This window comes from Hypanus sabinus, unplaced genomic scaffold (assembly GCF_030144855.1).
Source record: "Hypanus sabinus isolate sHypSab1 unplaced genomic scaffold, sHypSab1.hap1 scaffold_597, whole genome shotgun sequence".
Classification (NCBI taxonomy): domain Eukaryota; kingdom Metazoa; phylum Chordata; class Chondrichthyes; order Myliobatiformes; family Dasyatidae; genus Hypanus; species Hypanus sabinus.
Window position 1 is genome coordinate 265,028 of NW_026781453.1, and position 22,556 is coordinate 287,583.

The 22,556-nt window shown below is 44.5% G+C and overlaps 1 protein-coding gene across 3 annotated transcripts in view; it reads right to left on the minus strand.

Moving 5' to 3' along the window:
- LOC132389548 (NACHT, LRR and PYD domains-containing protein 3-like) overlaps positions 1–20,635 on the minus strand; it is a 38,533-nt gene extending 17,898 nt beyond the window's left edge. The window contains exons 1-4 of one of the 3 annotated variants that reach the window (XM_059962019.1): positions 20,507–20,635; positions 7,895–9,514; positions 5,406–5,747; positions 3,737–3,903 (exon numbers count right to left, since the gene is read on the minus strand). In XM_059962019.1, the coding sequence (XP_059818002.1) occupies positions 3,737–3,903; positions 5,406–5,747; positions 7,895–7,904 (519 nt within the window). In that variant the 5' untranslated portion in view covers positions 7,905–9,514; positions 20,507–20,635. Of the gene's footprint in view, positions 1–3,736; positions 3,904–5,405; positions 5,748–7,894; positions 12,503–20,506 lie in introns of those variants that run through there. The other 2 variants (XM_059962018.1, XM_059962021.1) reach the window with 2 other exon arrangements.
- Positions 20,636–22,556: the final 1,921 nt, after the last annotated feature.

Consider the following 22,556-nt stretch of genomic DNA (forward strand, 5'->3'; position numbering starts at 1 on the left):
TTGCGGAGAAGGCGTTTGGTAAGCTGAAAGTTGTGAAGATAGATGAGTCCAGATGAACTCACCCGATTGCTTCTGAAAGAGGAGGCTGAAGAGATTGTGGAGACATTAGTAATGATCGCTCAAGAATCACTAGATTTTTGAATGGTTCCGGAGGACTGATCATTTTTAAACTATAGGCCAGTTAGTCTGATCAGCGTTTGTGAAGAAGTCAGCAGCTGATAAATGAGGATAAGGTTTTGGGGTATTCGGACGCACATGATAAGAAAAAGGCCAACATCCATGGAAGGGAATCCTGCCTGACAGAACTGTTGGAATTTTTTGAGAGAACAGCATGCTGGGTCGACAACAGAGAGTCAGTGCAAGTTGTTTACTTGGACTTCCCGAGGACCTTTGACCAGGTGTCCCACATAGACCGATGAAAAAATGGACATATCAGTGGCAATTGGAATGTGGTATTGTGAGGTACGTGGCCATATACTTTAGCAGAAATAATGAAGAAGTAGACTATTTTTGAATCTGGGAGAAAATTCAGAAATCGGAGTTGTAAAGGGTCTCTGGAGACCTGGTGCAGGATTCCGTGCAGGTTGAGTCTGTGTTAGGAAAGACAAATACAATGCCAGTATTCATTTCGAGAGGATCAGAATATAAGCACAAGCACTGGCCAGACCGCACCTGCATATTTTGATCCCCTGATCAGAGAAAATATGTGATGGCGTTGTGAAAAATCCAGAGAGGAATCTAACCGAACAGAACCTGTGATATTAAACTAGATTTTGATGGGAATGGATCCTGGATGCACCTGTAGTGGCTGGAGTGTGGGAGTATGAGGGGGAATCTAGTTGCAACCTGTGGAATATCAAAAGGCATTGAGAGGACGTGGAGATGATGCTTCTAAGTGGGGGAGTCTAGAACCGGACGGAACAGCCTCAGATTAGAGGGACGTCCATTTAGAGCAGAGATGAGGAGATTATTTAGCTGAGGAGTAGTGAATCTGTAGAATTCATTGGCAGTGACAGCTGCGGAGAATAGGTCATTGAGTATATTTAAAACAGAGGTTGATATCTTCTTGACTAGTGATCAGAAAAGTTCACTGGGCGAAGGCAGGAGAATGGGGTTGAGGGGGATAGTAAATCCCCATGATGTAATGGCGGAGCAGAATCGATGGGCCTAATGGACAATTGTGCTCTTATGGTCTCATGATGTGTAAAGACAAAATAAGATTAAGAAATGTCAGTGCGGCTATCTTATAATGGAGATGGTTACTGCCTGGCACTCATACTGTAAAATGGTAATGACTTCCTGAACGCAGGCATGGGCTTCCTGATTAACTGAAAAATTATGAATTAAACTTTGAATAGTCTTCAAGCAACATACACCTATGCTGGAATTAAGGTAACTGAATATGGATGGGCTTAGGACATTGCTCTGAGAAATAAGAGAGGCAGCGTTTAAGGGTAAGCACAACGTTGTGGGCCGAAGGGCCTGTACCGTGCTGTACTGTTCTATGTTCTATGTTCTCTGTCCCGGATTTGAATGGATGATCTCCTAGAACAGTTACCAGTAGGGAATTGGAAAGGTTTTCCATAACACGATGAATGGACAACAATTATGTAACAAATCTGCATAATTCCCTGATGGTCCACTGCACTGTAAAATAATCCCTCAGTTTCACTACTACCAGGTCTGAGGAGTTACCGTTGTGAAAGAAATTTAACCAGTAAAGCAGACGTCTCCAGATGACGAATTTATAGATCGGCATCATATTTACAGATTACCCATCTTGCCTTTGGATAATGCCTGTGTGATTCATTACAAACAGCGCCAATGAATCCCAACGGGAACAGAGTTCCTCACGGGTGCAACACACTTGATTTTCTAATACCACTCATGGCTGAATAGGTCAGATCTAGGACAAGACAATCACTGTTTGTGAGCTCCAAGGAGCTGAAATGGTGTGTCCCTGTCTCTCATTAGTCAGATATTCAGCAAGTTAGCAGATTTATTTTTTGTTTGCCCCTTCCCTTTCAGGACAACCTGTTGATTTTTTGGGATCATGAGATATCAGCCAGTCAGCAGATTTATGTTTTGTGCTTTCTTCTGCACTTTTAGATCAAACTGTTGATGTTTGTGGTCGTACGATATCAGCTTTGTGCGTGATCTTTCACATCCAATCAATCTCAGAGTTTTTCGTGGAAGTTAACAAGAAAGTTGATGCAGGCAAGCTTGTGGATATTGTCTACATGGACGTCAGCACGGTATTTGTCAAGGTCCCGTATAGGAGGTCGGTCTAGAAGATTCAGTTGCTTAGCATTCAAGATAAAGTAGTAAACTGGATTAGACACTATAGATTGTTGCATTTCTGATTGGTGCCTGTATCTCGTGCAGTGACACGGGGATCGGTGCTGTGCCTGTTGTTGTTTGTCATCTATATCAATGATCTGGTTGAAATTACGGTTAACAGCATCAGCAAATTTGCTGTTGACTCCAACATTTGGAAGGTGCAGTGGACAAAGAGGAAGACTACACGACCTTGCAGTGAGGTCTGGACCAACTGAAGAATGCGCTTAAAAGGGGAAGATGCAACTTAATGCAGGCTGATGGACCAATCAGGGTAGATCTTACTGAGAGACCGGTAGATCAAAGTGATCTGGGAATACAGGAACATAAGTCATTAAAAGTGGCAGCAAATGTTGCTAGGCTCTGAAAGAAAGTTTCTTAGCGCATTAACCTTGGTAAATGAAAATATCGTGTACGATATGATGTTGTATAAGACGTTGGAGAGGCCTATGGAGAGACAGATGGAAATAAGTTTGAAAGAGTACAGAAAAAAACATTACAAGGATCTTACCTGGACTGGAAAACCTAAGTTATAAGAAAAGAGTGAACTGATTAGGACTTTATTCGTTGGAACATGCAAGATTGAGCGGAGATTTGATAGAAGTGTACACAATTACATTGGGATATAGATCGGATAAATGCAAGCAGGCATTTTGTACTGAGGTAAAGAGGTACTACAACAAGAGGTGATCGCTAAAGGGTGAAAGGTGAAAAGTTCAAAGGGTACAAAGGTGAAACCGGTTTACTCAGAGGGTGGTGAGAGTGCAAAACTGGCTAGCAGGGTAAGTAGTGCAAGTGGTGAAGAGAATTCTGAATAGATGCTTGCGTAATGAGCGTATCGAGCGCCATGGCCCGGTGCAGGTCAATGGGAATAAGTAGATTCTGTAGTCTGCCATGCAATAGATGGGCCAAAGGCCTGTTTCTGCACTGTAATTTGCTGTGACTATGACAAGTCAGCCACACATTGTTTGGGAACTCACGGAACCAAGACAAGCTGTGGTTAGCTGGTTTCCCTCCCTCAGGTACCGCAGTGAAGCCGGTTGACCCAGTTGACAGTTTAATACTCATCCTGGATTAATGAGATGAGGTGAAGCTACCCGACGGTTCAGCCAAGATTTGAAATTAGTTTCAGACTGAATGACTTTTGGAAGTCCAGATATGCAGCCACTGCTCTTACTTCACACTGATAAATACAACAGGTGACACAGGAAAAGGTGATGCTAAACCTGCAGTTCCCAGTGCTCCCCACCTTAAAAACTGAAACCAGATCTGCGAGAGACAAGACAGAGCTCAATGTCTCCATTCCCAGGTCGATCTCCTAAAACGTGCAGGAGATTAATGTTGATCACAATTCCCCCTGATACCAGCAGATCAGTGACAATACACGAACTGCACTCACCTCATTTTCTTCTCTACTGAAATGTCCCTCCTTTGTCAACATCAAACCGAGTCTCTCAACCTTTTCTTCAATTGCTTGTTTGAGTCTGTCCCTGTAGAACTTTGTCAGTTGGTACAGTCGATATTCCTCCCCTTCTGCCAGGAGTTCAGAGATTGTAAACTCTGGCTCTGTGAATACAAAAAGGAAAATGTAGGCTTGAACTCAGATATCCCTCGTCTCCACCGCTCTCACCCAACTCAACAAAAAAAAACCGTGTCTCGAACCTGCCTCCAGATACAAAATTGGATTAATTCTCCATCTCCAACACCATCACACTGAGCACGGAGTCCCCCTACGGCTGTGTGCACAGACCACTTCTGTTCACTCTGCTGACCCACGACTGTGCTGCAAGACACAGCAAGAACGACGAGTCAGCTTACAGAGAGGAGGTGCAGCAGCTAACGGACTGGTGCCGAGCCAGCAGCCTGGCTCTGTATGTGAACAAAACAAATTTCTTGGTGTTCATCTCGCGGAGAATCTCACCTGGTCCCTCAACACCAGCTCCATAGCAAAGAAAGCCCAGCAGTGTCTCCACTTTCTGCGAAGGCTGAGAAAAGTCCATCTCCAACACCCCCCATCCTCATCACATTCTAAGGTGGTTGTATTGAGAGCATCCTGAGCAGCTGCGCCACTGCCTGGTTCGGAAATTGCACTATTTTAGATCGCAACACCCTGCAGCGTATAGTGAGGTCAGCTGAGAAGACCATAGGGGTCTCTCTTCCCGCCATCATGGATATTTACACTACACGCTGCATCCGTAAAGCCAGCAGCATTATAAAGGATCCATGCACCCCTCAAACAATCTCTTCTCCCTCCTTCCAACTGGGAAAATGCACCGAAGCATTCGGGATCTCACGGCCAGACTATGTAACAGTTTCTTCCCCCAAGCTATCAGACTCCTCAATACCCAGAGCCTGGCATGACACCTTACTGCCCTATTGTCACGTATATTATTTATTGTAATGTCTGCACTGTTTTGTGAACTTTATGCAGTCCCAGATAGGTGTGTAGTTTAGTGTAGTTGTTGTGTGTTTTTCTTCTTTTCCTCTGTTGTTTTTTTTACGTAGTTCAGTCTAGTTTTTGTAACGTGTCATGTAACACCGTGGTCCTGAAAAACGACTCATTTTTACTATGTACTGTATCAACAGTAATGGTCGAAATGGCAATATAGAAGTGACTTGACTTGACTTGAATCTAACACTTGCCTTAAAGCCTAACCAACAATGTTCTAGGCATTACGTAATAGAAGGACCACATTTAATATAAACCAGTCCATCCCCCACCCGACCCATTCACCTGTTTAAATTTGGATGGGCATAAGTGTTGGAATGGTTGGTAATATTTGCTTCCCAGAGATACTCTCTCCATCCTGGCGAATACATTTCCCCTGATACACATCCCGGAAACACTCTCCTCATCTGGACAGCTGCATTTCCTCCAATTCACATCCTGGAAATCCTCAGAGCAGGTAGTACATTTCCTGCAGTGGGGTAACGGCTACCCAGTGCACCACATGTACCACACCCACACATTTTCCCTCTCCTCTGACCAACCCTCCAACAGGGCTCCACCCTGTTTACCCTCCACCCTGCCGCACTCTGTGAGCACGTCACCCTCATATTTCACTCACCCGATCCTTCTTTGGGACTTGGCAGTCCTCTGTTCAATGAGCTTCCGAGCTGACAGGCAGTCGCCTCACTTGTGCCGGTTCCAGGGTCCTGATCGGTGTCTCTGACGTCACTGTCTCTGGGCTGACAGATAGTCGCCTCACTTGTGCCGGTTCCAGGGTCCGGATCAGTGTCCCTGACGTCACTGTCTCTGGGCTGAATTTTCTCCTCCTTCTCTGCGGCCGGACCGGATTCCATTGGGACACCGCTCTCAATCTGACCCTGCGCTGGTACCTTGCTTCCCTTGTCCCGATCATCTTCCCTCGATGATCCGCCTGGTAACATCCTCTTCCATACGTTCCAAACTAGTTTCAATTTTCCACATGAAATAAGTGATGAATTTCAGGTTATACAAGTGTGATTTAGATCTGAGCAAAACTGATTCAGACTGCAATGGAGCAGAGACTCTGGCTGACCAGATTGGGAGTGGAACTGAGCTGGTTAATGTGACTCGTATATCCTGTCAGGTGCCCATCCCGATAAGCCGGTGACTGGACACATTTACTCCCAGTAAAATAGCAGGATAGGCAGAGTAATACCAATCACAGCAGCTGAACGCACGGATGACCACGGGATCATAATGCACCGGTGTCCGGTGATACTGGGAAATATCACTGTGATTATCTTCCACAAGCTAAAATCTCCCTCGGTCACTAACTGTCCAGTAGTCTGTGTCACACAAAGACCAGCAACGGGATTACACATGGTCCAGTCTGCTGGATCACACATTCTCCACTTGCTTTGTCACACGAGGGGCTGGAGACTGGACAAGGGAACTGGAGTTGCTTTCTCCAGTCCCCTTGGTCACCGACTGACCATTCCCTTGAGACGCACGTCCTCCGGTCCGCTGGGTCGCAGGCTGACCATTCCCTTGCGATCTATGCTGTCCTCTCCGCTGGGTGCCATCTTCTCCCCCACCTGCTGATCATCATGTAACAACTATGCATGTCATTGGCAAAGTCTTGGTTCTAGAGCTTTGTGTGTAGTTGCAGTTGCTAATCTATAGGATGGAGGTGATGAAGCTGGAAAGTGTGAAGTGAAGAATGAACACTACGGTACTGGGCTAGGGTGCTGTTTTTTGTGTTATATGGTTGGGCTGGGACAGCTTGCCCTGGAGCTCAGGAGCTTGAAGGGTGATCTTACACACACACACACACACACACACACACACATACAGACACACGCACGCACACATGCACGCACACACACACGCACACACACACACACACACACACATATACAGACACACACACGCACACATGCACACACACACACACACACACACACACACACACATACAGACACACACACAGTAATTAGGTGTGCAGATAGGATAGATGGTCACAGTCTTTTTCCCTGGGTAGGGGAGTCTGAGACTCGAGGGCAGAGATTTAAAAGGGACCAAAGGGGCATTTTTTCACGTGGTGACTGATGGGTATAAAGTACATGCATCCGGAAGAGGCCGCAAACACAAATAAAATTACAAAATTGAGAGCATGTAGGCAGGAAAAATGGGAGATACTAGGAAAATTTGGGAAAACTGCAGGAAAATGGGACATTTAGATCAGCTTGAATTGTCTGGGCCGAAGGACCCGTTTCCAGGCTGGAGCATCGTTTCTATTCCACCTGGAATCTCAGATTTGAGCACAATCACAATGTCTACAGGTGACAGAGATATTTGGTCATTGGGTATGCCGGGTTTCCCAGCCAAGATCCTGGGAATTTAAATTCAGGTAGAAGATTATATCAAGAGGGAAATATTTAGAAACTCAGGTTCACCATTTCTCCACAGCCCAGACATTCACTGGGGTGTTAAAACTCCGAAGCAGATCACAAATGTATCTACAATGAGCTGCCTCCTGATCCTCAGCCATTCCCAGCACCGGCAATGATCTCCGCTCCGCTACAGAAAACAGATTTCGGTGACACCCCTCCTCCTTTGCGTAGCAGGCAAGAAAAACCAGGGGGGAGTTGGTAGCTTTCCTTCCAAAACCTGAAATGCTGTGTTATCATAGAATCTCTGAAATACCGGAAATGCTCCTATCATCTGGTTCTGAATTTTATCAGTGAAAGTTGAAGATGTCTTACATATCGGGGCTTGTCTGGAGGTGAAATGGACACTGACCCTGAACATTCACATAAACCACAAGATCGCTGTCACATTCCTGTCTGTGTTTCACTCACGACCACCTGATTCAGGAGTCCCTGCTCCCTTCACTCAGCTGAAGGTTTGTGTGGTGAGCGGAGTGATTCGACCATTACTGGTGTCAGGTCCCTGCGCTGGAACTGTTGGGTTGATCAATTACTCAAGGCCGCTTTACCAGTGGGATAAATGACACGGCTTGATGAAACTTTTCTATGCACTGTTAACATCTCTGTCAGTTTTTTTTTCATCTGAACTATTGTGTACAAACGCGACAAAAGTTTAATTCAAAGACCCCTGTGATCATACCTTTGTCCATTCTGATTCTGACTGACGATTGTTGATTGTCGTCGTCTTGTTTACACTTTGGTCGCTCTGCAGGACGGCTCCACCTGCTGGTGAGGCTCTAAATTTCACAACAAGCAGACAGTGAGTCGGAGAGTACGACTGCTTTGCAAATATGACAGTATTTCCATCCCTTGTAGCATTTGGCATGGGGACCAAACATTCCCTGTTAGTAACCACTTCCACACCATATCTGTCCACTGGTACCTGGCGCATCTACTGACAGAGTCACAGAGCAAGAAAATGCAAATTCAGAGCGTTCAGCCCAACGACACAATGCCAACCACAGTGCCCTCTGAGATGGTCAGGATTTCCTGTGATAGGGCCATCTCCCTTCTGGCCTCTTCACTCCATCTACACACCCCAACTGCTTTTTGATTTATGGAACTGCACCTGCCTCATCCACTTCCTCTGGCTGTTTCGTCCACATGATCCCCAACATCTGCATGAATCCGCTGCTGATCAGATTGGGTTTGCAATCTCTTTACCAGACCCTGTCCATTTAGATCCCCTAGATGCTACGATAATCTTCTCTGTGAACAACAAATACTAAGGTTGTGCATTCTGCGAACTTACCAGTCAAGTAATCCTTGTGCAACCGCATCCAAATCATTGCTATAAAATACTGCTAATTACACGCCTCCATTGCGAGGAGAAATCTTCAACCACCACTCTTTGCTTGCTACCTTGAAGCTAATTTTGAATACATCCAATTTGCTCTCTCCGGACAGCGTGGAACCTGATCATCGAGACCAAGCTGCCATGTGACACCTTGTCAAATGCTTTGCTGAAGGCCCTTGCACAACATCCATGGGAGCATAACTTTGAATTTCCACCTCTGCTTAATGTCACCTTCACAGGTTTTGACAATGTAATTAGCAGAAAAGTACTTGATGAGGCCAAGGTCTGTCAAGCTAAATTTTGGGTTGCCATGTGCTAGTTTGGACTGAATAAAATGCAGTGTTGGGATATTTTCCTTTATAAATGGTCTGTTCTCTGCAGAAGCCTACACGACGATATATTCGAGGGTAAGTATATCACTGCAGATTGCAATAGCCAATGGGATCAAGGGCATGTTGCTGCAGTTCATGGTAATTCCACATTTCTACAATCACTGCAACACGACACACTTGGGGCTTCTTATAAAGGGAGGAAATTGTCAACGCATTTTAAGATGATTATAACGTAACAAGGAAACATCAGAACTAACCAAAAGCTTCTTCAGAAGATGCAGCACCTTCAAATGAGCAAACACTCAGAGAATGTGAGTGACTGTAAAGAGCTGGGCTTCTGAAAGCACATTACCAGACCTGGAGTGATTGCAACTTGGTCTGACCGAGGCATTCCACCTATTTCGTACCTTCCTTTGTAAAGGTCTGTAATGTTTACAGGACCAGTGTTCGAGTGAATGAGACTCACCAAACTTTCTCCTGACTAAATCAATGGAAACTCTGAGTCAGAGGGTTCTCTTCAGTTGGTACTCTCAGTCCTCGGGCTGGTTCACTGGTCGCTGTTCACTCGTTCTCATTCGTGGCTTTCCAGCTGTCGGCTTTTCTTCCAATAAATCTCTCACCGCAGGTCTAACTTTAACCAGAGAGATAATGAAGCTCATTAACAATACAAAGGAGAAAAAATATTTCTGCTCAATTTTTTCAAAAGCGAATCTCACTGAAATTTAAACGCTGAAGACAAATAAAAGGATCTCATGGAACAAATCATTAATTTTCCCTCACACGTCACAAATCCGGATACGGGATACGAAGGACTCATCATTCAGTCATGATGAGATATCCGAGCAGAATGAAGTGATTCATTCCATCGAGTCTCCTCCATCATTCAAACATGGTTGATTTTTTTTGCCCCAATGCCATATTCCTGCGTCCCCTTATAGTGCTGGAAACTCGGTGCAGCAGATTGCATCTGTGGAACAAGACACTGTGGAAGACCAAGTATCAGAACTGGGATTATCCAGGATGATGCGTGATATGCTGAACGCTTAATTGCGCAATTTGGCCCAGATCGCATCCTTGCTCATACCTATAATGGGGGAGGTACAACACACAGTGTTCTGAAAAAATAGTAAAAGTGATTATCGGGGCATTAATAGTGATCTTCAGAGAAACGAAAACGAAAAGCTCTTGAATTTATAGCAAATGGACCGTCTAGTTATTCGCTGTTCAGTATTAGTTCTATATTGTTAAGCACCTGAGCATCACTGCCTTAAAGTAGGCTCCTACGGACAAGGCGAAATGATTATTAATTTTTCTTGCGTTATTCATTACTATTTCCTGGATACCAGAGAGGCTCCCGGTGAAACTGTTTTGTCCACTCTATTGACTTTTAACATCTCCTCTATAACAGGAAGCACGATAATGTACCATATTCAATCGTGATTAATATGCATAGAATGTAATGTGGGTCGGTCTCCAATGTTCCATCTAATGACTATTTTTGCAGCTGCGTGGATCAGCCATTGCTCTGAGACGGAACTTTTCACACGGACTGAGAAAAGCACAACACCATAGATGCGTCCTCTTTTGTAAAATGCATCCATGAATATTTTAGGATTAAGACAGACAAGAGAAAAAAAACATGCTATTGATTTTAATTACTAATTAAAGGATAGGATAAAAATGCAGTACAACAAAGAAAAACTTTCAGGTTTCATAAACGTTTATACGACAGTGTTTAATTCCATCTGCGCTGCAACAAAGGCTCCGTTCGTGGGAGCATTGTGGTTACGCAGACGAGCAGTTTAGAGGGAACAGTGACGGGTCTCTCTCTCCAGATATTCCTCACCTTATAACAGTGTTTTGTCCACTGCCTTGCCAGCGACAACCTGTTGTTACAAACATGCAGATCATCAACAATCAGGCTCAGATCTCATCCGTGTTCATATTCGAGATGGGTGAGGGTTTGTCTAAATGGGAAATGTATTAAATGGCCTCTTTGTTAGGTACAACTCTATACCAACTCATTAATACGAATCTGTTAATCATCTGCTTGCAACTCAAAGCACAAACACATGCAGATATGGTCAACGGGTTCAGTTGTTATTCAGGCCAAACATCTGAAGAGGAAATAAATGTGATGTAAGTGACGTTGACCGGGGAATGATCGCTGGTGCCAGACCGGGTGGTCTGAGTGTTACGGAAACTGATCAGCAGCTTGGATTCTCAAGTGTAAATCTCTCAGTTTACTGAGAATGGTCCGGAATCAAACCAAAGGAAAATCCAGTGAACAGCGGTTCTAAAGGCCCCGTTAATGAGAGAGCTCAGTGAGATTGGGCAGACTGATTGAATCCGACAGGAAAGCGGCAAGAACTCAAATAACCACGCACTCCAACAGCGGAGGGCAAGAGAGCGTCACTGAGCACCGAACATAGAGACCCAACACTGTCTCCTCCCGTACTTCAAAATACCCTATACTCCGTGCAGATGGACTTTAAACACCCTCCACATGTCAGATGTGGACTTGCCAGTGTTACGAAGGATGAACAGCTCTGATGGGCAGAAGGGTGCAGAGTTGCCCATCTCCCCCCCCCCCCGCCTTTTGGAGAATCACAAACCGTTACTGTTGCTATGCTGCTAATGAGAGAGAGAATGTAAGAGAAAACATGCTGGAATTGGAACATCTGCTACAGATAAGAGAGAGAGATAAAGCAGGGGAGTGAGACTTGTTGATCCACCATATTCTGACTTCTGAAAGACTTATGGCTTCTGAGAGGGTTGTTCACCTTGTACCATTCTGTTCATTAAAATTCCTCAGTGGACAGCCGGAGTGGGCTGGTTTGATGGACACAGCCATTCAAAATTGATGTACAACTGAAACCCCGTGAGAAGGGATAAAAGTGAGGTCTACGGAGACTCCCTTCAGACACACCAGGACACACTATTGAGCACTGCTTGAGTGTTGGAACCCACGTGAAGGTGTGGGGCACCGGAGACCGAACAAAGGATCGGTCAGTTTAACTCACAGTGTTATAGCAGGGCCGGTGGGGGCTTCTCTGTGTGCCCACTCATGCCAGAGTGACGAGTCCACCACAGAAGGACAGAGGGGTCGTACCTGAATGGCCACAACACATCGACGGATCAAGAACGTAAAGGAAGGTTTGCCTGCCTGTAGCTGTTACATCTCTCTCTCTCTCTCTTCTTTCTCTCTCTCCTCTCTCTCTCTCTCTCACAATTACAACACAACGACCAACATCTACCTCAGCAAGTGTGAACTGAACTGTACGTTATATTCACATATGACAATTCATTATCCACTAGACATTGATAGAGCTTGTTTATTATTGCGTATTATTATTCACACACTTTTCGGTTTAGTATTGCTAACGTGTATTATATATATATTTGCATTATTGATATTGATTTGTGTATTTTACTAATAAACACTGTTTGAAAATAGTACCACCAGACTCCAACGGATACTTCTTTCTCTGCTGGTTAGACACCCAGTTACGGGGTACATAACCAAATTGGGGGCTCGTCCGGGATTTGATTCCCAAATTGGGGGGCCAGAGAAATCGGCTATAAGTCCGTTATCTGATCTGTTTGCGTGGGTAACCAGACGGGAACCAGCAGTGATGGGAATAGACAAATTTATAAAGAACCCGACTTTGGGGGCATTGGAGAATACCAGGAAGGTGGAATTGGTGAGTGTTGCGAGACGATTAAATCTCTCGGCGGTGAAATCGTCGATGAGAAAGTGGGAGATACAGAGAGCCATAGCCTAGCATAATATATCCAAGGCTGTGTTCGCGCTTGATACATTGAACCTGTTTCCTGAGAAGAAACCAGTCGATCGGGCGGCTCAGTTAGAGATAGCAAAAATAAGGTTGGAGATGGAGAAGAGGAAAATGGAGTATGAGATCCTGCTAAAGGAGTTGGAGGCGAAATGGGAGAAAGGAAGAGCTGAGTTGGTTGAGAAGGAGAAGCAGAGGCAGAATGAACTTCAGATGAGGCAGCTGGAAGGAGGAAAGAGGAATCTGAAAGGAGGATGGAGGAGGAAGAGAAACAACGGCAGTTCGAGAGGGAGAGATGGCAACATATGGGTAGCGGGGCAGATCGAGCGGAGAAGTTTAATGTAAGTAGGGAGTTTAGTTTAGTACCTCCGTTCGAGAGACGGACGTTGATAGTTACTTCTTGCATTTTGAAAAGGTGGCCGTGAATCAGAAGTGGCCCAGAGATCAGTGGGTGGCGTTGTTACAAAGTGTATTAAAAGGAAAGACTCAACAGGCATATGTGGCATTGTCCATGGAAGAGTCTGAGGATTATGAGGAAGTAAAACAGTCTATCCTTCGGGCCTATGAGTTGGTAGCTGAAGCGTATAGACAAAAGTTCAGAGATTTAACGATACTGTGGAATCAGACGTATACAGAGTTTGCCTATGAGAAGGGTGTGCTCTTGGATCGTTGGTGCGCTGCAGAAAGGGTGGAGGAGGATTTCTATCGTTTAAGAGAGTTAATTCTGATTGAAGAATTTAAAGGTTGTGTTTCGGATAATATCCGGACGTATCTGAACGAGAAGTCGAATAAGTCTATAACGGAATTTGCCAGGTTAGCAGATGAATATGCCCTAACCCACAAGACAAAGTTTCCCCCAGATAAGAGTTACCAGAAAGGCAGTAGAGACGGTAGAGAAAGTCCACCGGCTAAGGTAGAGAATAAGCAGGGAGCTAGTGGTAAAGGTAAGGAGGAGGGCAAGCAAGCTGGCAGGAAGGTTCCTGGCTTGACCTGTTATAATTGTGGAAAGCTTATTCATATTGCATCTAAATGCTTTGCTCCGAAGAAGGAGATGGGAAAAGGGTAAACGGCCATCCCTACAGGATGCATTGAGTCGGTTAGCAAGTCGACGGGGAAGGCAAATGTAGATAGAGTACGAGAGGGCCGTCAGAAATTTATTTCGGAAGGGACGGTGTCTGTGAAAGAAGAAGAAACCCCAGTTCCAGTGAGAATCTGGAGGGATACTGGGGCTGACCAGTCATTGATCCTAAGTAAGGTGCTGGATTTCGGTCCAGAAACTGGAGAGATGGTATTAAGAGGCATAGGAAAAGGGACAGAAGCTGTACCTTTGCACAGGATCATTTTACAATGTGACCTGGTATCTGGACCAGTCGAAGTCGGGGTGCGTTGAGAATTACCGAGAGACGGCGTGGACGTCCTTCTTGTAATGATTTAACAGGTGGTGACGTGTGTTCAGCAGTGAAGCTGACAAGCAAGCCTGTGAGTGCTGAGGACCCGGCCCTAGATTCTAAGATCTATCCCGCATGCGCAATCACTCGCAGCATGTCGAGAAAGGCGGCTGAGAAAGAAGACAGTTTAAATGAGTCCACTGTTGATTTGGCTGAGACGTTTTTACCGACCCTGTATCTAGAGGGGTTAGGGGATGGTAAAGCGGAGAATAGGGAGGTGAAAGAAGGTAAAGCAGAGGAGGTAGATTTAACCTTTGCCAAGAGGGAATTTATAGAGGCACAGAGTAAGGATGAGAAACAGATGAGGCAGTTAGAAGGTCCAGGGTTGGACACCGATGATCTGTCTGGCTTGGCAGAACTGTTTGAAGAAGTTGAAAAATTTAAATGTGTTCCCGATAATGATATAAGGGCAGTCCTAGATGAAAAGGATGCCATTACCTTGAAGGAGTCTGCTGGGTTAGCAGATGGAGTTGTTTTAACCCGCAGGGTTGAGTTTACTCCGGATAGGAATTGCCCAGAAAGTAACTGGGAGGATGAGGGGAGCTTAGAATTTGAAAAGGGGACTGGTATTGGAAGCCTAGAAGAGGCAGATGTCCCGTTTGCTTGTGTTCAGGTTGTTGAAGTACCTGTGGAGTCACAGGATACTGAACCTAGTGTTGAAGCTCAGAAAAAGTCTGAGGTATCTGATTCAGTTGAAAAGGAATGCAGTCCTTTTGGGTCAGATGGACTAGGTTTAGTGAAGAAAGGGTTAAACTTGGTACCAGTGGAAAGTGAGAATTCCCTGTTGTTTGTATTAGAAGATGTGTTAAAAGTTAGTGAGGAGATGAAAGCTGGTGATGTGAATATTATTGAAGGAGAAGGGAAAGGTGTTGTTCCTAAATTGAATAAAGAAAATTTAATGTCTGGATTGGTTTGAGAAGCAGTAACCAGGCTGAAGGAAAAATCGCTTGTTAACAAGGTGCCTGTGAATCTATTACAGTTTGTTTTGGAATTTGAAGGTTATTCAAGGAGGTGATTTGGAGAGACTGAACCAAAAGTGTTGGTTGGACAAAGGGGGGTCACTTGCAGATGTTAAAATGAAAACTAATAGAATGAAGGTCCTGAAGATAGAATTAATGACTTGCTCAGAAATAAAGAAGTGTGTGGAAGTTCAGAGAATGGGCTAAGTTTGGAAAACATTGGTGATAAGATAAATCCTATGAAAGGAGTATGTGAAGGCCTATTCCACACTGGTGAGCAAGCTAACCATGTGAGAGTTCAGTGGAAAAGGGGCAAAGGTTGACCATGTCTCTGGACCTGATGAAATTTCAGTGGAAATGATACAAGCCCCGGAAGATCTGGGCATGGATATTCATTTTGAAGAGTTTAATGGCATATATGAGTCTGGTGTATTGCCCGACGATCTCTTGAAATCAGTATTTATAACTCTGCCTAAAATTCCTGGAACTATTGACTGCGAAAATTATAGAACAATCAGTCTGATGAGTCACATAATAAAGATTTTGTTGATAATTGTTCTGAGTCGAATTAAAAACAAGTTAAGGCCAGAAACTACTGAACTGCAATATGGGCTGATGGAGGATAGAGGAACAAGGAACGCAATTTTCATACTACGAATGCTTTCAGAAAGGGCAATTGAGTGTCAAATTGATGTCTTTTCATTTTTTTATTGATTTCACTAAAGGATTCGACAAAGTGTAACATGAAAAACTTTTTCAAATTCTCATTTAACTAAACATTGACGGAAGGGACCAGTAACTTATTCAAAATTTATATTGGAATCAAACAGTGGCTGTAAAAATTGATGATAATATAAGCAGTTAGACTAAAATTCAAAGGGGAGTTAGAGATGCGTTGCCTCACCGGAATTACTTAATATTTATACTGAAAAGATTCTCAGAGAAATAGAAGACCTAGATGGGATAAAAATTGGAGGTGTTTGCATCAACAATATAAGATATGCAGACGATATCCCCCTAATTGCAAGTGCAGCAGAAGACTTACAAATCCTCCCAGACAAATTAGTACAAACAAGTGCAGATTTTGGTCTAACCATCAACGGTAAAATAAAACACATATATGGAAATATAAAAAGGGCAGGATACTCCCAACTGCCAATTGTCCATCGGTAACCAAGCGATTGAACAAAAGATCGGCTTTAATTACCTTGGTAGCTTTATATCACAAGATGCTAGAAGTAAAGTAGAAATAAAAAGAAGAATTGCCATTGCCAAAACCAACGTCCAAAAATGAATAAAAACACAAAATGCTGGCAGAACTCAGCAGGCCAGACAGCATCTATGGGTGGTGGTAGTGATGACGTTTCGGGCCGAAACCCTTCATCCTTCTACCTCCTCCCATAGATGCTGTCTGGTCTGCTGAGTTCTGCCAGCATTTTGTGTTTTTATTTACTTCCAGCATCTGCAGATTCACTCGAGTTTCCAAAAAAATGAAACCCATTTTTACCAACAGACACATTTCTATGAAAACAAGGCTTAAGCTACTAAAGTGTTACATCTGGTCAATCTTTCTGTATGTTTCCGAAACATGGACTGTAACACCTGAACTCCAAAAAAACTTAGAAGCAACAGAAATGTGTTTTTATTTAGAAGAATGCTGAAAATATCATACAGAGATAGGGTAACTAATGAGGCGGTACTCCAACGTGCACATGCAAAAAGATCTTTAATGAGAACATTAAATGAGAGGAGACTGAAATTCCTGGACCATGTCATCAGAAAGGGCGAAATAGAATGCTTTACATTGCAAGGCCCTATGCCTGGGAATCGCGGAAGAGGAAGACAAAGAAGAAAATATATGGACACTGTGAAAGAACTAACAGATCTAAGTGTGCGAGATATCATTGACGCTGTGAGGAGTCATTAGATGTGGAGACCCATGATCGCCCAAGCGTGTAACGCGTAAGGCACATGCAGAAGAAGTATCAATGTCAGCCTCATATGTCCAGACACTCCTGTGATTAACGTCACTTTATGGACAGACAATCAATCGTTTTAAACTATCATACTTTATGTATTGTGTTTAGTTTATTATTGTGGTCTCTATAATTATTTATTTTCTGTCTTGCTTTGGATCCAGTGTATGAATTATTTTGTTCTCTTTTACCCTTCATTACTAGAATGACATCAATCATTTTTGAATCTTGAATCCTGGGGAAAATGCTACGACCAACCTCATTATTTATATTCCATCTTGATTTCATGAACTCCTACAATGTCACCCTCATTCTCATCTGAACTAAAGATCCAGCTCAGCCAAATGCTTCCTATGACTCGGCCCTGTAGTCCAGGCAACATCTTCAGCAATCTCTTGTGCACCCTCTCCAGCTTGATAATATATTTACTACAGTAGGGTGAACACAACGGTACATAATACTCTGTGTAGCCATGTACATTCATATACAAATCAATGGCATGAATAGTAAATTACAGAGATCTCAGCACTGACACTTCCATCCCACTCGTCACAGACCTCCATTCGTTAGAACCATCTACATTCATCCCCCTCTCCTTCTTGTTCTCTTGCCCGGTGTGAATCCTCCTCGCCAGCCCCCTGTGAATCCCACGTGACCGAACCTCCCCGATCAGCTGCCATGCAGGATCTTGTTACAGACTTTACCAAAGTTCAGATGAACAACATCACTGCCCAACTTCACCTAACGCCCTAGTTCATTTTTAAATAATCTCCAAAATACTTGACAGATATGATATCCTATTGGACAGTGTTGACGGTGATTTCCCCATAACCAATGCCCAACCGCCCGGGATTTCAGCTTCACTGCAGACTGAGAAAATTCCGATCCCAGCTGCAGAATTACCAGCCTGGACTGTAGCCCGTTTTCTGGCAATTTCATATCATCAGATTCATCAGCCCAATATTATCACCCATACAAAGACGCCTTGGTGCCGGCAATTTGCCGTGGAGTTCCTGCCATTTCCGATTCACAAACTAAGGTGGAATTGGAACCTAATGACCCTCTGCCGGGTCCGGTGCTCAGGCTGGTTCCCCGGTCTGTATAGAGGACGCGGATACACTTCAGCCTGACCCCAGCAGCTAAACAGAGCACATTTGATCTCTATGTCATCGCTGCGTGGGATCTTGCCCAGCAGAGCGGGCTGCCATGTTTCCTGCAGTGTAGCAGGAAAAAAATGTAAAATTATTAAGTAGAAAATGCTGGGAGCTCAGTACATCAGACTACGTCTCTGAAAGGACAAATGGTGGAAGACCCAGTTCCAGAACTGAGACTGTCCAAGATGCTGCCGATCTGCTGAGCGTCTCCAGTATTTTCCCTTCCTTACTTTAAATTTCCTGCAACTGTAGTATTTTCTCCCTCTTCATTTTAATGCACAGATAGTAACTGATTGCCACCCTGAACTGTAAATGCCACCCCACCCCAAACAATTTGTTAGTTCTGAGTTCATTCTGACGCTGGTGTAACACATCCCACACAGTCAATGCTCACAGCATCCTTTCCTCCCACTATCACTCTGTTACATTTGCTCCCGAGGCCACTGTCTCTACGCTGAGAGGCGGTGACCACAGAGCGATAAAAAGTGCAACACTTGCTGCAGCTCTGACGGGTCGTTACCCTGGAAACAGAGGAAGTGGCTCAACTAAAATAACCGAAAAAGGAAATAACAAACTCAACATCAGATGCTATGAGTTCCATTATGACAAAGATTAACACTGCAGCCATTTTGTAAAGGTGAATCTAAAATTGAAATGGTTGCTTTTACCCTGCCACGTGTTGTGTCCAACTAAACCTCTGGTATTCCGAGCGAACAATAACTAACTAAATAAATAAATAAATAAATAAATAAACAAACAGGCAGGCACACAAATAAATAACTAAATAATTAGAAAGGGGCAATACTAAACTTCACAATGAAGACAAAGATTAGAAGAGAGATTGCTGAAATATAACATTGCAGCATTGGGATACAGGCTGGACAAACATTGAGCAAGCAGGTTGATATATATATCATTGAGCTGGTGGCATACAGGCAGGACAGATTGAACTAGAAGGTTGATATATATTATTGAGGTGGTGGGATACATGCTAGACAGAGGTTGAACAAGTAGGTTGATATATATCATTGAGCTGGTGGCATACAGGCAGGACAGAGATTGAACTAGAAGGTTGATATATATCATTGTGCTGGTGGGATACAGACTGGACAGAGGTGGAACAAGATGGTTGATATATATCATTGAGCTGGTGGCATACAGGCTGGACAAACATTGAGGAAGGCGGTTGATATATATCATTGAGGTAGTGGGATACAGACTGGACAGAGGTTGAACAAAATGGTTGATATATATCATTGAGGTAGTGGGATACAGGCTGGACAGAGGTTGAACAAGATGGTTGATACATATTGAGGTAGTGGGATACAGGCTGGACAGACGTTGAACAAGATGGTTGATATATATTATTGAGGTGGTGGGATACAGGCTGGACAGAGATTGAACAATATGTTGATATATATCATTGAGGTGGTGGGATACAGACTGGACAGAGGTTGAACAAGATGCTTGATATATATCATTGTGGTGGTGTGATACAGGCTGGACAGAGGTTGAACAAGATGGTTGATATATATCATTGAGGTAGTGGGATACAGACTGGACAGAGGTTGAACAAGATGGTTGATATATATTATTGAGGTGGAGGGATACATGCTAGATAGAGGTTGAACAAGTAGGTTGATATATATCATTGTGCTGGTGGCATACAGACTGGACAGAGGTTGAATAAGATGGTTGATATATATCATTGAGGTCGTGGGATACAGGCTGGACAGAGGTTGAACAAGACGGTTGATATATATCATTGAGGTAGTGGGATACAGGCTGGACATAGGTTGAACAAGAAGGTTGATATATATCTGGATCTTACTGTCCTGTCTGAACGGGGAAAGATGAAACTTCTCATACACGTGGAGCAGTGTCCCGAGGGTGCGATGGCTTAATTTAACCCTCTGTCTGCAAGAACACACCGGGTCGAACGGCCGCTTCCAGTGTGCTGGAAATATGTAAAACAATTATCGTCTCCAAGCGTCGATCCAGGTGGAGTTTGGATCCGATAGCGGGCCGGGTGATGGAGGTAAAGTTCACCAGGTACATCTTAATGGATGGGTTCAGTCTCGGCATCACCACCTCATCCCGGACCTGGGACCAGAACACCAGGGGCTGAGCGGCGGCTCATCTCAGGCGGTTCGGTGTGAAGGTCCCATAACCCGGACCGACAACGACAGGTTGTATCCAGGAAGCGGGACGAGGCCGCCAGTTCGAGGAAGTTAACGGGACTCTCTGCCCAACATGAGGTTCCCCGCCCCCGGGATCGACTTCAGTACTCACCGATGGGAAATTGTCGGTTGCGTTCAACCCCAGTGACCGGCCTCAAAACTGACCGATGAGAACTTCATCAATTTGTCCGGAGAGCAGCGAGATCCGTCCACCGGCTCCCCACAGACGATCAGCTTCAACAGAGAACGGAAAGAAAACCCCGCCCATCCGGAGACTGTGAGAGCGGGGGCGGGGCCTCGGAAGCAAAAACCTGAGATGCTGCAGATCTGCGTTTGAAATGGGAGCGAGAAACCGGTGACTCTGCTCCTCGCCCCTCACACACTGTCCGACCTACCTGCCGCATTCCCCACATTATTCCATATTTACACCAGCTACGTTTTTAGTGTTTTCCTCTGGATCTTTCCCGTCCCCATGGCACCATCTTCCGGTTCTCAGAGTTAAGGGTTCGATTCCCATCCCGGTACGACATACAATTCCCACCCGGAAAGGAATTGTGCAGGTTTCATTGAAATCACTTCTATGTTTATAAACAGTTTTTTTTTCTATTCACATTCCTCCGGAGCCTCACTGGACAGGAACACTGAAACATCAAGTGAAAAACTGCAGGAGGAGGCCATTCAGCCCCTCTAGCCATCAACAAGATGGCGGCTGCTCTCCCATCTCAGCCACATGTTTCTGTCCGATCCACATTTCCTCCATCCCTTCCGTCTCCACACATCTGCCGGCCTTTTTTTTGTGAAAACGATCACTAAGGTGTTGCTCCTCCACCCTGAGGGCGGTCTGATCGAAACGTCGGATTGGGAATCAGAATTAAAACGTTTGGCCACTGCAAAGTCCCCCTTGTGGCAGATGATACAGAGATTGTAAAAAAATAACGGTCTCCCAGTTTATGGCGGGTCTCACCAGTGTGAAGGAGGCCGCATCGAGAGCACGGGACACAATAGATGACCCCAGCAATAGATTCGCAGATGAAGCATTGCCTCATCCGGAAGGACTGCTTTGTGTTTCTGAATGGAGGTGAGGGAGGAGGAGTACGGCAGGTGTAGCACTTAGGCTTATGCAGGGATAGGAATCTGGAAGAAGATTAGTGAGGAGGGATGAATGAACAAGGGAATTGTGGAGGGAGTGATCCCTGTTGAATCCTGTTTGTGACTTCCTAAACAGATTTGCATGGATGCAATCCCCACATTCATTAGTTATCTCTTTACTGCGATAGAAACGTTATATATTCCATACAGTGAATGCTCAAGGCAACCGGGCACCCACACCGGCTCCTGAGGTCACTGAGGGGCGGTGACCAGAGAGCGATAAATATGTTCAACACTCTGGAGCTCTGCTGGGCTTTTGGAGGTGATGGAGGAACGGGCTCAGCAGAGCTAACTGAAAATAGGAAGTAAGGAATTCAACTTCACATGCCCTGTTTCATGAATTTATGAACATTTGGAGAGGCATAACATGATCAGGAATAGTCAGCTTGGCTTTATCAAGGGCAGCTCGTGCCTTACCGGCCTGATTGAATTTTCTGAGGATGTGACTAAACACATATATGGAGGTAGAGCAGTTGATGTCGTGAATATGGATTTCAGCAAGGCACTTGATAAGGTACCCCATGCAAGGCTTATTAAGAAAGTAAGGAGGCATGGGATCCAAGCGGACTTTGCTTTGTGGATTCAGAAATGGCTTTTCCCACAGAACACAAAATTGTTGGTAGATGGGTCATATTCTGCCTGGACGTCGCTGACTAGTGCTGTTCCTCTGAGATCTGTTTTGGCACCACTTTTCTTCGTCAGTTTTATAAAAGACCTGGATGAGGAAGTGGAGGGATAGGTCAGTACATTTACTGATGAGCCAAAGGTCAGAGGTATTGTGGATAGTGTGGAGGGCTGTCGAGGTTATAGCAGGACCCCGATTGGAAGCGAAACTGGGCTGAGAAGTGGAAGATGGAGTCTGACCCAGACAAGTGTGAGGTGGTTCACTTTAGAAGGTAAATACGATGGCAGAATATAGTATGAATTGTAAGACTCTTGGCAGTGTGGAGGATCAGAGGAATCTTGGGGTCTGATTTCATTTGCGCAGACTGACTGTGTGGTTCAGAAGGCAT